This window comes from Xenopus tropicalis, chromosome 1 (assembly GCF_000004195.4).
Source record: "Xenopus tropicalis strain Nigerian chromosome 1, UCB_Xtro_10.0, whole genome shotgun sequence".
NCBI lineage: Eukaryota > Metazoa > Chordata > Amphibia > Anura > Pipidae > Xenopus > Xenopus tropicalis.
Window position 1 is genome coordinate 130,447,104 of NC_030677.2, and position 13,558 is coordinate 130,460,661.

Consider the following 13,558-nt stretch of genomic DNA (forward strand, 5'->3'; position numbering starts at 1 on the left):
GGACAGGTGCAAGAGCCTATCAGCAGACAGTATGCGAAAACCAGTTACCAATGGAGAAAAAGAGGTTGGAACCTATGTACGGAAGCCGTAATGAGCCAGAAGTCTGAAGATGAGTTCCCAGAGGGGCAACGTGAATCGATCACGGGCACAAAAGCATAAGAACGCGACGGTATTTAAAAATGACAAGTATGACAGCAGCAGCCGGACCAAGGTGAGGGGCTGCTTATGGAAAGCAGCAAAATATTAAGGCATTCAGTATTGCCTTGGAAACTCACATGTTTGGGACTAGAGTTCATTTGCAGGGACAGTATACAACTATACAGCTTTGATAAACATGAGCTTAGCAAATACAACTTGAGTTTGGAATGTGTTCTGCCTAATCTTGACAAAAATCCATTTATTTTTTGCCATTATAGCAGTATATGTAATAAAAGATGCAAACCTTGTTAGAGGTCTAATCGACTATAGCAATCAGCAGGTAACATTTACTGGAAACAAATATCTTATTGGTTGCTATGGGATACAGCACCTGAGCCTTTTATTACATATGAGGAATAAAGCACTAAAGGAAAATTGTTTTGTTTTTTATTGAAATGGCTACCCACCGATTGCTGACAAGGTAATTTGTTAAAAGAGAAATACGGAGATATGTATAAACAAACCCCAGTAACAGCCTATGTGATGGAGCTGGCACATGGTAAAATTTGTCTCCACAGTTAAACTTGCAATGTTGAATAGGGATGTGATTTGTTCAGTATTGCTTATGTTTTCATTTCAAAGGTTTAAAGGACAAGTCAACCCAAAATATAATTTTTCGCCTAATAAAAGAAAACAACATTTTTTTTAGTGATTTGTATATATAATTGCTATGAAAAGCAATATGTGTCTGTCCTTCTATTCTCTGTCCTGGTGGCTCTGGCATTTGAAACCATGTAACACAAGCCAGCAGACTGACAGACCTATCTTGCTGAAGGAGACTGACTTTTCAACACTGGAACGTTTCTTAGTATTATGTTTTCTTTGTCCTTTAGCGTGTCCTCTCCCAATGATTTTGCATTCAATAGGAAGAGTCTTCTTGACCATGGGACAGTTATTCTTCAACCTAGTGATTTATGGGGGTTTTTTTTTTTTTTATTAGTAAGTTTCTAAAGCACTGCTGCATATTCCAATATAAAACTTGAAACAGTAGGTTGGCACAGTACATTTACTAGCACCAGCAGTCCATATGAATCACCCAGATGAATCAGCTATACAGTTCCAGTCATGCGTATGATGTGTTCCTATTGTGTAGCTCAAACATTTTGTAACTCTAAATGCCTCCAAAAATTCCTTTGCCAGTTTTTAATGCAAGGCTGTATGTACTGAATAAGGGTACCAATGCAACACAAACAAAATAAACAAAACCATGAACTAATAAAGAAGCGCAACAACATAATAAGTTGTTTCCCAGTTTTGATCTTACTAGTGATATTTTGGTTATTCTCTACTTATATTTTCAGTCTAGCAATTGAGTACCCAAAGCCACCATTACAGCATAGAGGTGATGTTTAACTTACTGTTATGAAATTAAGTTCAATTTCAGAAATACATTTCTGCTGGTTAATTGAGATGTTTGAATTTATTTAAATGTAAACTGATAGGCCACAATTATTATTTATAGAAACTGCTTTGTAGCATGCCTGAATCTCCTCCTCAATTTTAACTTTCAACTATTGTACTGACACCAGAGTTGTAACTACAGGGGTTGAAGGTTTAGTAACAGCAGTTGGAATATATGTGGAAGAGGGGTCTTTAGCTTAGAATAAAAAATACACTGTAGTTTAAGGGCCCTGTCGAGCTGGGTGTTTCATTGCCAGGCAGAAAGATCTCCTCTCATGCAGGGGATAAGCATCCAGCAGTGCCGGGCCATGCCAGCCAGACGCCCTAGGCAACCTTGTCGGTTTAGCCTGTTACTGGGGCACAAGGGGCAGTATAACCCCTTGTTTAACACGAGTTCAGTGAACAGGGCTTGTTCTGAACATACTTTTTGCCTATTGCTTTAATCAAGGAAAATCTTTGGTATTATTTCTTCAGCTACCACTGTTCTTTGAATGCTGAGTACATCCTACAAATTTCGACATCAAAACACACGGCAAATGCATACATCTGCTCAGACATCTGCTCAGACATCAGCAGTAATTGCTCCAACTATTTATGAACATTTATTTGGCTATGGATTTAAGTGAGAGAATCTCTTGGCCAAAGCAAAATGCCCAATTGACTGCTAGTTTCATATAGATGCTAAAAGACTTGTTCAAGCAGTAAGGAATGCCCCATATAGGAGGAAATGCAAATGGGAGTAAAAAACCGATTTACTGTATTTTCAGTGTAAACTTTTAGCAGACATAACTACTTTAGCCCTATATTGTTTTAGGCATTGAGTTAAGTTTCACATTACTCATTCTTTTTCTACTTTTTTTTTCTACTTTTAGAAAATTAATGCAAAGCTACATGATGGTGTCTGTCAGCACTGCAAGGATGTGCTAGAATGGCGTGTAAAGTTTAGCAAATATAAGCCCCTTTCTCAGCCTAAAAAATGGTAAGCTATTTAAGACTGGAAGAAAACGTAACTATAATAGAGACATAAAAGAATACGATTAATATGTTTCTTTGGTGAAAATACACACATGTAAATGGTCAGGTGATGTAACCTGTTACAGTTGATGCTCAGTGATGTCATTTGTGCCGTTGAGTATAAGAATAATGTACCCTCTTCTCTAAGATTTAATATTTAATGACACCTCAGAGATACTTTACCTGCAGCCCTCCACACCTTTATAAGCTTGTGGAATCCTTGACTTCTAATACCCATAAATAAAGCCCATTTGGCAATTTTACACTTAAAATACTTTTAGAAGAAGCAAAGAGCTGCAAAAATTGTTTTTGATACACTAAGGTGCATATTTATTATAGTGTGAAAAGACAGTAGTAACAATCTTAAAAACTAGTTTGGAGCAACTAATTGTGTTCAAGAGAGCAGAGGAAGAAGGAGCAACAGGGAAGTCTGGCATCATAAATTGGTGGGACTAAAGTACTGGTTCTTAGTATCTAGTGTTATACCACCAGTGCAGTATTCTAACCTCTGTGCCTGTATTATTAAGTTCCTAGTTTCTCCCATGTGGGGGGGGGGAAGGTTTATCCCTGTTTAAGCACCATAAAACACCCTGTTCTAATAAGTGCTTTGAAATACCAGAAAGAGAAGTTTTAATCTGCACAAGAAACGGTGTTAATGAACTACAGTGGTGCTTGAAAGTTTGTGAACCCTTTAAAATTTTCTATATTTTTATTTGAATGTGATCTAAACATTATCTGATTTTCAGACAAGTCCTTAAAGTAGATGAAGAAAACCTAGTTAACCAAATGAAGCAAAAAATATTATATTTGGTTATGTACTGAAAAAAAAAAGATCCAATAACATTTCTGCATGAAGCAAAAGTAAATGAACCATGTGAGAAGAAAACCACATCAGCCCGGAGTAGCTGCAAGTGAGTTTCTCCTTCCTTCTTCTGTCTTTGCGCGCATGTGCAGTAGAGTGAAAAGTCGAACTTTAACAAAAAAAGTCAGCTGTTTCACTCTACTGCGCATGCACCGGCCTCGGGATTCAGAAGACAGTAGGAAGCACATGCTGCAGCTACCCTGGGCTGGTGCAATTTTATCCTAACAGGAGCACGACCCGGGGGTTTAAGGTAAGTGATTAAAGTTATTGTGGGATGCCTAACATTTGGTATCCTCCAGTGATTTTTATCTTTCCTTCTCCTTTAACCATTCTTTGGTGGAACGACTTGTGTGTTTAGGATCGTTGTTTTGTTGCATAACCCACTGTCATGATCACTTCACGGACACATATCTTGACATTTTATTCTAGAATTTTCTGGTATAGTTCAGAATTCATTGTTCCATCAATGATGACAAGCCATACAAGCCCAGATGCAGCAAAACAGACCCAAACCAAAACATTCCCACCCACCATGTTTCACAGATGCGATAAGGTTTGTACTAGGGATGCACCGAATCCCGGATTCAGTTCGGCATTCGGGCCGATTCCAGCCCTTTTTTGATGGATTCGGTTTCGGACGAATCCACGGTCCCGGCCGAACCGAATCCTAATTAGCATAAATTAGCATCCGGAAGGGGTTAAAATTTAGGGGGGTAGATTTGTAGCCGCGCGCAGCGATCCTAATTAGCATATGCTAATCAGGATTTGGATTCGGTTCAGTATTCGGCAGGAATCAGGGTGGGTTCGGGGGTTCGGCAGACCCCAAAAAGGTTTTGTGAACCCTTTGAAATTTTCTATATTTTATATGAATGTGTAAAACGTCATCTGCTTTTCAAACAAAAGTAGATAAAGAAAACCTAGTTAAACAAATGAAACAACAATTATTAAATGGTCATGTATTTATTGAAAAAAACAATTATCAAATAATCCTTAGGATTATCATAATTTAAAGTGAAATCAGCGTCTGTTGTTTTAAGTCAATGGGATGACAATCGGGTGTGAGTGAGAGACCATTTTTTATTTACAGAACGGGGATCCAGCAAAGCCTGATCACATATACAACACATTTGTTTAAGAGTTGCTGATACCCATAAAGCTGGAAATGGTTACAAGACTCTAAGGACTGTGGCAGACAGGGAGACTAGTACACAACAAATCTCCCTTGTCACAGGCGACTAGTCTCCCCGAAATACCATCCCACCAGCGAGTATGTAAATCGCCGGTGGGATGGTATTTCTGCAAATTGTGTTAGGATAACACTCTCTACATCATACATACTAAAAGTTCATTTTTAAGGTAAACAGCCCCTTTAAGTCATTTAGAATTTTTTTCATTATTTTGTCATTGCTTACCAGCCATTCACAACATTTAAGCACAAATTAAGGTTTGTGTTCTTTCAATTTGAAACCTATTTCAAGACAATTGAGTAAGAGTCAAAGACAATTATATGCAAATATACTAGTGATGTGCAGGTCGAGAAAAAAACCCGACCCTAACCTGCCCACTCCCTATGTGACCCGGCTTCCTCCCTCTATTTATAGGCCCGTGCCCCCCCGCCCCAAAATGACGTCACATAAGGGGACGGGGTCTATAAATAATAAAACTGGAAGAGGAAGCCGGCAGTGTTAGGTTGTGGGCAGGGTGGGGGAGTGGAAGCGCTCAACCCGAACCCACCCGCAGTTGATGTGGCGAGGTCAGCCCGAACCCGCTGAACCACAGGAGAGAGAGGGAGACCATGGCCATATAAAGGGTAAATAACCTTTTTTTACAGGTAATTGAAGTCTGAAGTCTTATATCCATGATATTACAATTCACTAGTTTGAGTGAATCATGTAAGACAATTGACCGTTTATAAGGACATCATTTACAGGGTATTTATCTGTGTTATATGTGTGTTTTAATAAATTAAAAAAATAACTGGCTTTGATAGTTAGCATTGCATTTTTTATTCAAATCAATTAATGCTTAATTCTAAGCTGTGCAAATGCATTTGCCCATTTTGATTGTTTAAGGCTATAAAACAGAACAAGGAAATGGTAACCTGGTTTGGATAGTGCAAGTAGCATAATCCCGGACCCGTATAAACTTTGTAAAGTGATTAAGTGTGTCAGTAGGTAAAGCCTTTTGCACAAAATCGCATGAGTGTGGATTAACCTGATAAGGTCAATCGGGTGAAATCTGCTTATTGCACATTACAGACAGAGATATGCTAGGACTGGAATCCCCAACTGACCAATTTTATAATAGATAAAAGCAATTCAGTTTAAACAAGGCAGCGTTCAAACAGTGCCTTAGGTTAGCATTTATTCAGTGTTGATAATGATATGCACATTAACCATTTCTGCACTAGATGGGACTATATGCTATTCTTTTTCCATTCCCTATGAAAGTAACATTTTAAAGATAAAAAACTTGGCACAGCTCTTTTTATGCAAAATAATATATAACAAGCTGTTACAGCATACTTACAAACAAAGGGAATGCCATAATAGCATGTCTGCTCACAGGCTGATGGTTACCTCAGTTATTTTCCATGCTGTTCCCATGGGTTTGGGTCTCTCCCTGGCACTACCTGGCACGCCTGTCATTAAATCTTGCACAGTTTAACATCACTTTTATCCACTTGCTATAGGTTAAGCTTACCATGAAGTTAACAGGGAACTGTCAACATGTAATTGACTTATTTTCCTTTCATAGTGCCATTTTATTTGTTATACAGGTTTGAAGAGTGATCTGTTTATTTCCTATCAATAAGGTGTTTTAAAACTTGCATTCTAGGGATTTCTTTTCCATTCTCGTGGAACAAAAAATCCCTAGAATGTGAATAAGTAGTGTAGTTCCAAAACGACACTACTTATACAGCTATGGGATCTGTTATCTGGAAACCCGTTATTCAGAACGTATTGAATTATAAGAAGGTCATCTCCATTTTAATCAAATAATTACATTTTTCAAGAATTATTTCCTTTTTTCTGTGCCTTGTATCTTATGCCAACTAAGATATAATTAATTCTTATTGGAGGCAAAACAATCCTATTGGGTTTAGTTAATGGTTAAATAATTTTCTAGTAGGCTTTAAATAACAGAAAGGCCGGAAAAACCCAGGTCCTGAGCATTTTGGATAATAGGTCTGTACTGGTCTGTACTACAGTTTTATGATTGGTATAGGAAAACAGCTTGTATGATAATGACAATATTAATGTCAATATTTCACAGCAAATCACATTCTATGTAACCGTAATCTTTTCTACTTGTGACCCTGGTATGTTTATTCTGGGCTTCCAACTATACCAGAAAGCAATAAATATCTAGAGTAGAAATTAGGAGAGGATCTGTTTAGGGAGATAGCCAATTGTGCTAGGAGGATATTGTGCTACAGGAAAGTTAGGGTAAGCAGTACTAGTTCTGTCCTGATACTGACATGGTAAGGAGGCAAGAAGCCTCCTATCCTTAGCCTCAATAAAGTGCTAGGGACAAAGTAGCCCATGGTTTTCCTGGATAGTGGACTTGGGCTGCTGTATGTCAGCCAGGATACTGTGATATGATGGTTGGCAAGTGTAGTGGGTCTTATTTACTGAAACTGCCCAAATTGCCATCTTGGCAGTAACCCATGGCAGCTGATCAAATGTTTAACTTGAAGCCAAGTTGCAAAATTACTTTACTGTTTTTCCTTCCTAATCCATTGGCAGGTAAGCAGCAGCAGCAGCTCTCTTTGGTGTGCTTTTCTGGGGTTGAGTTGGTCTGGCTTGATTATGTGCTGGGGACTTATTATCTTATTTTGCCTGAATACTTATGCCAAAACACACAGACTCAACTCTTTCTTGGTAAAGCACAGGGACATATTAGCCAACTTTCTGACTGATAAATGTCTTTATGTAGGAACATATAGCAAGAGAAAGCAGTTGACGGCACTCAGGCATTAAGGTTTTACATAAATCAGACTGTAACTAGGGTTGTCAGGGTCAAAACTGTCTGCCTGGTTTTCCAGTTTTTAAACACAGGGAAATGTACATGATTAGTGGTTACCCTTCTCATATTTTGGTGTAACTGTGACTCACAGTTTAATAAAAGCAATCTTCTCTGTCCTTATTGGAAGCCTTCTGTGAGGCTTAAACAGCAACTGCCCCAAGCAGATGATTGCTTGGAGATTTTTTTCTTAAAGCTTATAACACTAAGGTCTTCGGAGTGACTTTAGGTTTGAAAGAGCAGGGCTATGTTCCCATAGGCTGAATAATAAATGTTAATTCTCCAGCCTATAAAGACTTTGACCAGCCTCTCCAAGTCTGATCTTATTCACAAGACTATGCTGTTTGAAACCATGTTGGTGACAGACCAAGGCCAGGAACCGAGCTTGGGGTGGCAGGGGGCACATTTGCGATAGGCAGTTAGTGCAAAATAAAAGCAATATTTTTTCCATTGCTATTCTCATGCATCTGCTCTAAATGTAGATTTGTTTGCAAACTTTTGAGCCTCCATAGCCTACTGTAGATTGTACATAGTAAGGCAGGACATTTTGTGTCCTATTTAGATGCTGAAGAAACAACCTCTTTCCCAGCATTATATTTGCTCTGGCTATCATTTGCATAATTATGAAACCTATTTATTAATGCCATTAATGCAATCACTGGTGTCCAAAGAGTACACAGCGTACATGCGCCTGCGGAATTCATGCAGCCTGTGTTTTGCACCCTGCTTTGGTAATTGCTGATCCTATACCAATTGGAAGGTTGTCATTTCTTGGCAATGAGAAATGGTTTTCTTTGTTTTTATTGCAATAATGTATAGTACTGTATTTGATAACTACTTTGTGTGCTATAGCTCTAAAGGCAAACTAAATCTTATTAAGATTTATGCCTAATTTGTTTGCCAAATTCAAAGCTGCTGTAACACTTGCTACATACCGTACCTTACTTAAACGCTTGGCTAGGATACATGGGAGGTAAGCAGAGGTGATAGGGAAATAACTTGGATACCATTAGAAGTGGTTCCACAGCTAAATGCACATACACTTTATTTCAGGCTACATAAAACACTACATTTTTAAAAACGAAGATGATTTTTTTGTATTCTGGTCTATTTATGTCAAAAAATGTAAATCCTTCTCCACAGCTACAGCTGCCATTTAGCTTCTGTATATAATAATTAGGGTGTCATCTGGCACAGTAAGATTATGAATCAAAGCATTGTACTTAATTCTTTAAACGATAATGAAATCACTATTAAAGCATGCCCCGCATCCCCATCCTTGCTTTTTATCTTGGAAGATTACAGAGTGATCCACATTTTGTTCTCTCCATTCTTCAGAGGGAGTTTCATTACAATTTTTTAATCCTAGAAACAAAACATTTGCACTTTCAATAGCAGCATCTGTAGAGGGAGAATAATATGTTACTTGTAAGGATTAGCCAATTTAACAGTATTAACTTCTCTCTTGCTGCTAGGTTTATTTTTCACTCTGTGATGTCTCTGCTAATTAAAGGGCTGATAAATGTTTGACATAAGCACAATACATTGCTGATGGTGTGTTCTGCATACTAAATATCACTCGCAGTGCAACAAGGGCTAACTACATTGGTGTATTTTCTTTCTCAGGGATAGAATAATCTTCCAGTGTGTTTCTTGAAGAAGAGTATGTTGAATAGTAGACAGAGGACAGATTCTTTGCATGTTACTATTATATATGATATTTGTAGTTGTGCAGCTAACTGTCGAAAGTTTTATATGTTATAAAGGAAAACAGAATACTGGGTAGTAGCATTGTTATGTTGTGATTTCTTTATGGCAAGATGGATTTTCTGATCTCTTTTATTTCCTTCAACAGTAGCTGTTTAGTAGTGAGTGGGTCGCATTGAAGCACGCAGGTAGAGAGGCGTCGGGCCAAGAAGCTGCCGTAGGTGCAGTGAGCCAAACATCATGCATTCCTGTGATGTTAACATGCCATTCTCAATCGTCAGTGATGTCTCTGGTTAGGATCGGAATAGTTGCGGGTCAGAAAATATCCAAGAAATGTTGGGCTGGTTTAGACTGGGTGCTAGAATTGAGAAGTGTAAAAGTGATAAGCTTTAGTCAAAGTTTATGTTCCTTAGCACACAATTATACCTCTGTGTATAGTGAAACGTCAGCGCCTTGCCATAAATTACATTAACATTTCTAATATTTTCTTTGTGTAGCTTTAGGTTACATTATGTATTTATTTTTTTTAATTTCTTCCTTATTTCTAACAGTGTGAAATGTCTGCAGAAGACCGTGAAGGATTCCTATCATATTATCTGCAAGCCATGTGCCATTCAGCACGAACTTTGTGCCAAATGTGGAAAAAAGGAGGAGATTGTTTTACCGTGAGTAAACAATAGCGAGCTACTGTACATACCTTTTGTGGCGGCAGCTGAATGCAGTCTAAATGGCAGATTGATTTGAATCTACATTCTTGCTTGAGATTGACGTGATGTAGTGTGTGCAATATGTTCTGTTAAGTTTGAGCAAAGGGAAGGTGGGCTGAACAATAACTACAGTGGTGTGAAAAACTATTTGCCCCCTTCCTGATTTCTTATTCTTTTGCATGTTTGTCACACAAAATGTTTCTGATCATCAAACACATTTAACTATTAGTCAAAGATAACACAAGTAAACACAAAATGCAGTTTTTAAATGAGGGTTTTTATTATTTAGGGAGAAAAAAAATCCAAACCTACATGGCCCTGTGTGAAAAAGAAATTGCCCCCTGAACCTAATAACTGGTTGGGCCACCCTAAGCAGCAATAACTGCAATCAAGCGTTTGCGATAACTTGCAACGAGTCTTTTACAGCGCTCTGGAGGAATTTTGGCCCACTCATCTTTGCAGAATTGTTGTAATTCAGCTTTATTTGAGGGTTTTCTAGCATGAACCGCCTTTTTAAGGTCATGCCACAACATCTCAATAGGATTCAGGTCAGGACTTTGACTAGGCCACTCCAAAGTCTTCATTTTGTTTTTCTTCAGCCATTCAGAGGTGGATTTGCTGGTGTGTTTTGGGTCATTGTCCTGCTGCAGCACCCAAGATCGCTTCAGCTTGAGTTGACGAACAGATGGCCGGACATTCTCCTTCAAGATTTTTTGGTAGACAGTAGAATTCATGGTTCCATCTATCACAGCAAGCCTTCCAGGTCCTGAAGCAGCAAAACAACCCCAGACCATCACACTACCACCACCATATTTTACTGTTCGTATGATGTTCTTTTTCTGAAATGCTGTGTTACTTTTACGCCAGATGTAACGGGACACGCACCTTCCAAAAAGTTCAACTTCTGTCTCATCGGTCCACAAGGTATTTTCCCAAAAGTCTTGGCAATCATTGAGATGTTTTTTAGCAAAATTGAGACGAGCCATAATGTTCTTTTTGCTTAAAAGTGGTTTGCGCCTTGGAAATCTGCCATGCAGGCCGTTTTTGCCCAGTCTCTTTCTTATGGTGGAGTCGTGAACACTGACCTTAATTGAGGCAAGTGAGGCCTACAGTTCTTTAGATGTTGTCCTGGGGTCTTTTGTGGCCTCTCGGATGAGTTGTCTCTGCGCTCTTGGGGTAATTTTGGTCGGCCGGCCACTCCTGGGAAGGTTCACCACTGTTCCATGTTTTTGCCATTTGTGGATAATGGCTCTCACTGTGGTTCGCTGGAGTCCCAAAGCTTTAGAAATGGCTTTATAACCTTTACCAGACTGATAGATCTCAATTACTTTTGTTCTCATTTGTTCCTGAATTTCTTTGGATCTTGGCATGATGTCTAGCTTTTGAGGTGCTTTTGGTCTACTTCTCTGTGTCAGGTAGCTCCTATTTAAGTGATTTCTTGATTGAAACAGGTGTGGCAGTAATCAGGCCTGGGGGTGACTACAGAAATTGAACTCAAGTGTGATAAACTACAGTTAAGTTATTTTTTAACAAGGGGGGCAATCACTTTTTCACACAGGGCCATGTAGATTTGGAGTTTTTTTTCTCCCTTAATAATGTAAACCTTAATTTAAAAACTGCATTTTGTGTTCAATTATGTTATCTTTGACTAATAGTTAACGGTTTTTGATGATCAGAAACATTTAAGTGTGACAAACATGCAAAAGAATAAGAAATCAGGAAGGGGACAAATAGTTTTTCACACCACTGTATATTATATGAAAACAAAAAAGAGCATTTAAATAAAGGAATTAGGCATGAAAAGTTCCAGGGTTCACTGCATTCCCATGGAGTTTATGAAGGGTAGTGGTGCAATATAATAGGAGTCTGAGGAGTATATTATAGTGCGCAGCAGGGGGACGTATACATTTATACTACTTTAGCCTTGCCTACAACACTTATGGGCTCATTTAAGAAAGATGAGACAGTTTTCAAAGTGCAAAAACTGGATACAAAGCCCCCCCCCCTTTTTTTTTATACCACATTTCAGACACCTTCTTTATATGTACTGCATTCCTTCAGTCTTTGTACAAGTATGGGATCCCTTATCTGGAAACCCATTATCCAGAAAGTTCCGAATTACAGAATGCCCATCTCCCATAGACTCCATTATAAGGAAATAATTCTAATTTTTAAAATGATTTCCTTTTTCTATAATTATAAAACAGTACCTTGTACTTAATCCCAACTAAGAATGAATCCTTACTGACGGCAGAACAATCCTTTCCGTTTATTTAATGTTTAAATTATTTTTAGCAGACTTATGTTATGGAGATCCAAATTACTGAAAGACCTCAGGTCCCAAGCATTCTGGATACAGGGCCCATACCTGTACTTTTCAGTACAAAGTTTTCTCCTGAAGGAATGCAGTACAAGCCTTTATAAAGTGAGGGCTGTATAGTTTTAAATGTTTATAAAGCTGCAGCATTAGTACTGAAGCCAAGTTAATTCCCATATAAAGGTTTTGGGTGCAATATTTATAAAAGAAGCAAACACTGAATTTGACACCAAAAACATTCTCTTTAGTGGACTTTCAATGAACTTCTCCATGTTTAGTAATCCTGCATGAAAACCTGCATAGTTAGTAATTTTTTTTCTGAATCTTTTACTTTGGCTGTTTCAGTTCAGTATAAGTTTGCTTGCCTTAAATCAATGAAGTGCCGTGTAATATGCAGTGCCAAAAACCATACAACTTTTTAAATACAGTCCTAAAAAAGTAACAGTGTATATAATTCATTCAATTATGTGTACAGCACTGCTTGTACATAAGCACTGTATAAATAAAGATTGATTTTACATTGCATTTATACTTTCTAAATTTATATTTCATATCTAGAATTGGCACAGGACAAGAGGCTTCAAACAATACAGCTAGCAATCGAGAGAATTTGAGTTGTGATGAAGAAGAAGAAGAAGCGGGCAGTGATTTAGATTTTGACATTGATTTGGAAGCTTCTGATGATGAATTCAAAGAAGGGAAGAATAAAAATAAAAAGCCTTCTAAAAATAAGGCTCCAACTGGAAGCTAGCATCTTTTAATAGCTGTGACACTTAGAAGATCTGACAAGATGGCTCTTTTTGTGGACACTTACATCAGCAAAATATCACTTTGGCATCACATAATAAGTTATTTGAATCCTACATACTCTTTATAAGTGATGCTTCTTTCAGCTATTCTAAGAAACCCTTGGGCTTATTTCCTTCTTCCTTATTAATGGTGCTAGCCACAGGTTAAAAAGGACATTTTTAAATAAACATTTTGTACAGCTGTCGTGCTTATGTGTGTATTAATGTGTGTAGCCGCATTTTTATAGCAGGTACAAAGATGGGGACACTTTTGACAGTAAAAGTTAGTGTCGAGGGAAGCCAATAAAGTGGGCCTAGGGTTGAGGAGAGAGTATTGTTTCCCTTTTAACTGTTATTCCTATTATTTTTCTAGTAAGGTCTCTTCAAGCTCCAGTGGTGTAAACATTACAAACCTTGTGTCTGTAAATATAATATACTTGTACGCACGCAGCAATATAGATACAAGGAAATATGTGCATGAAAAATGAGTAGAACATTTTATTGAACAAACGAAAAAAAACAGCTCTAATGAAAAGAG

The 13,558-nt window shown here is 38.0% G+C and overlaps 1 protein-coding gene across 1 annotated transcript; it reads left to right on the top strand.

Annotated features, from left to right (window-relative positions):
- The first annotated feature begins 99 nt into the window (after positions 1-99).
- Positions 100-13,223, top strand: c9orf85 (chromosome 9 open reading frame 85). Its single transcript, NM_001016681.2, has 4 exons — positions 100-211; positions 2,472-2,578; positions 9,760-9,873; positions 12,791-13,223. The coding sequence occupies exons 1-4, from the start codon at positions 110-112 to the stop codon at positions 12,981-12,983; spliced, it is 516 nt and encodes a 171-aa protein (NP_001016681.1). The 5' UTR covers positions 100-109; the 3' UTR covers positions 12,984-13,223.
- The last annotated feature ends 335 nt before the right edge of the window (positions 13,224-13,558 follow it).

Bases quoted from the DNA above. Each gene is read 5' to 3' on its own strand.
- c9orf85 (NM_001016681.2), top strand. From the start codon at position 110: ATGAGTTCCCAGAGGGGCAACGTGAATCGATCACGGGCACAAAAGCAT. The intron at 2,579-9,759 runs GTAAGCTATTTA...TATTTCTAACAG, and splicing joins CTTTCTCAGCCTAAAAAATG to TGTGAAATGTCTGCAGAAGA. The intron at 9,874-12,790 runs GTGAGTAAACAA...TTTCATATCTAG, and splicing joins AAGGAGGAGATTGTTTTACC to AATTGGCACAGGACAAGAGG.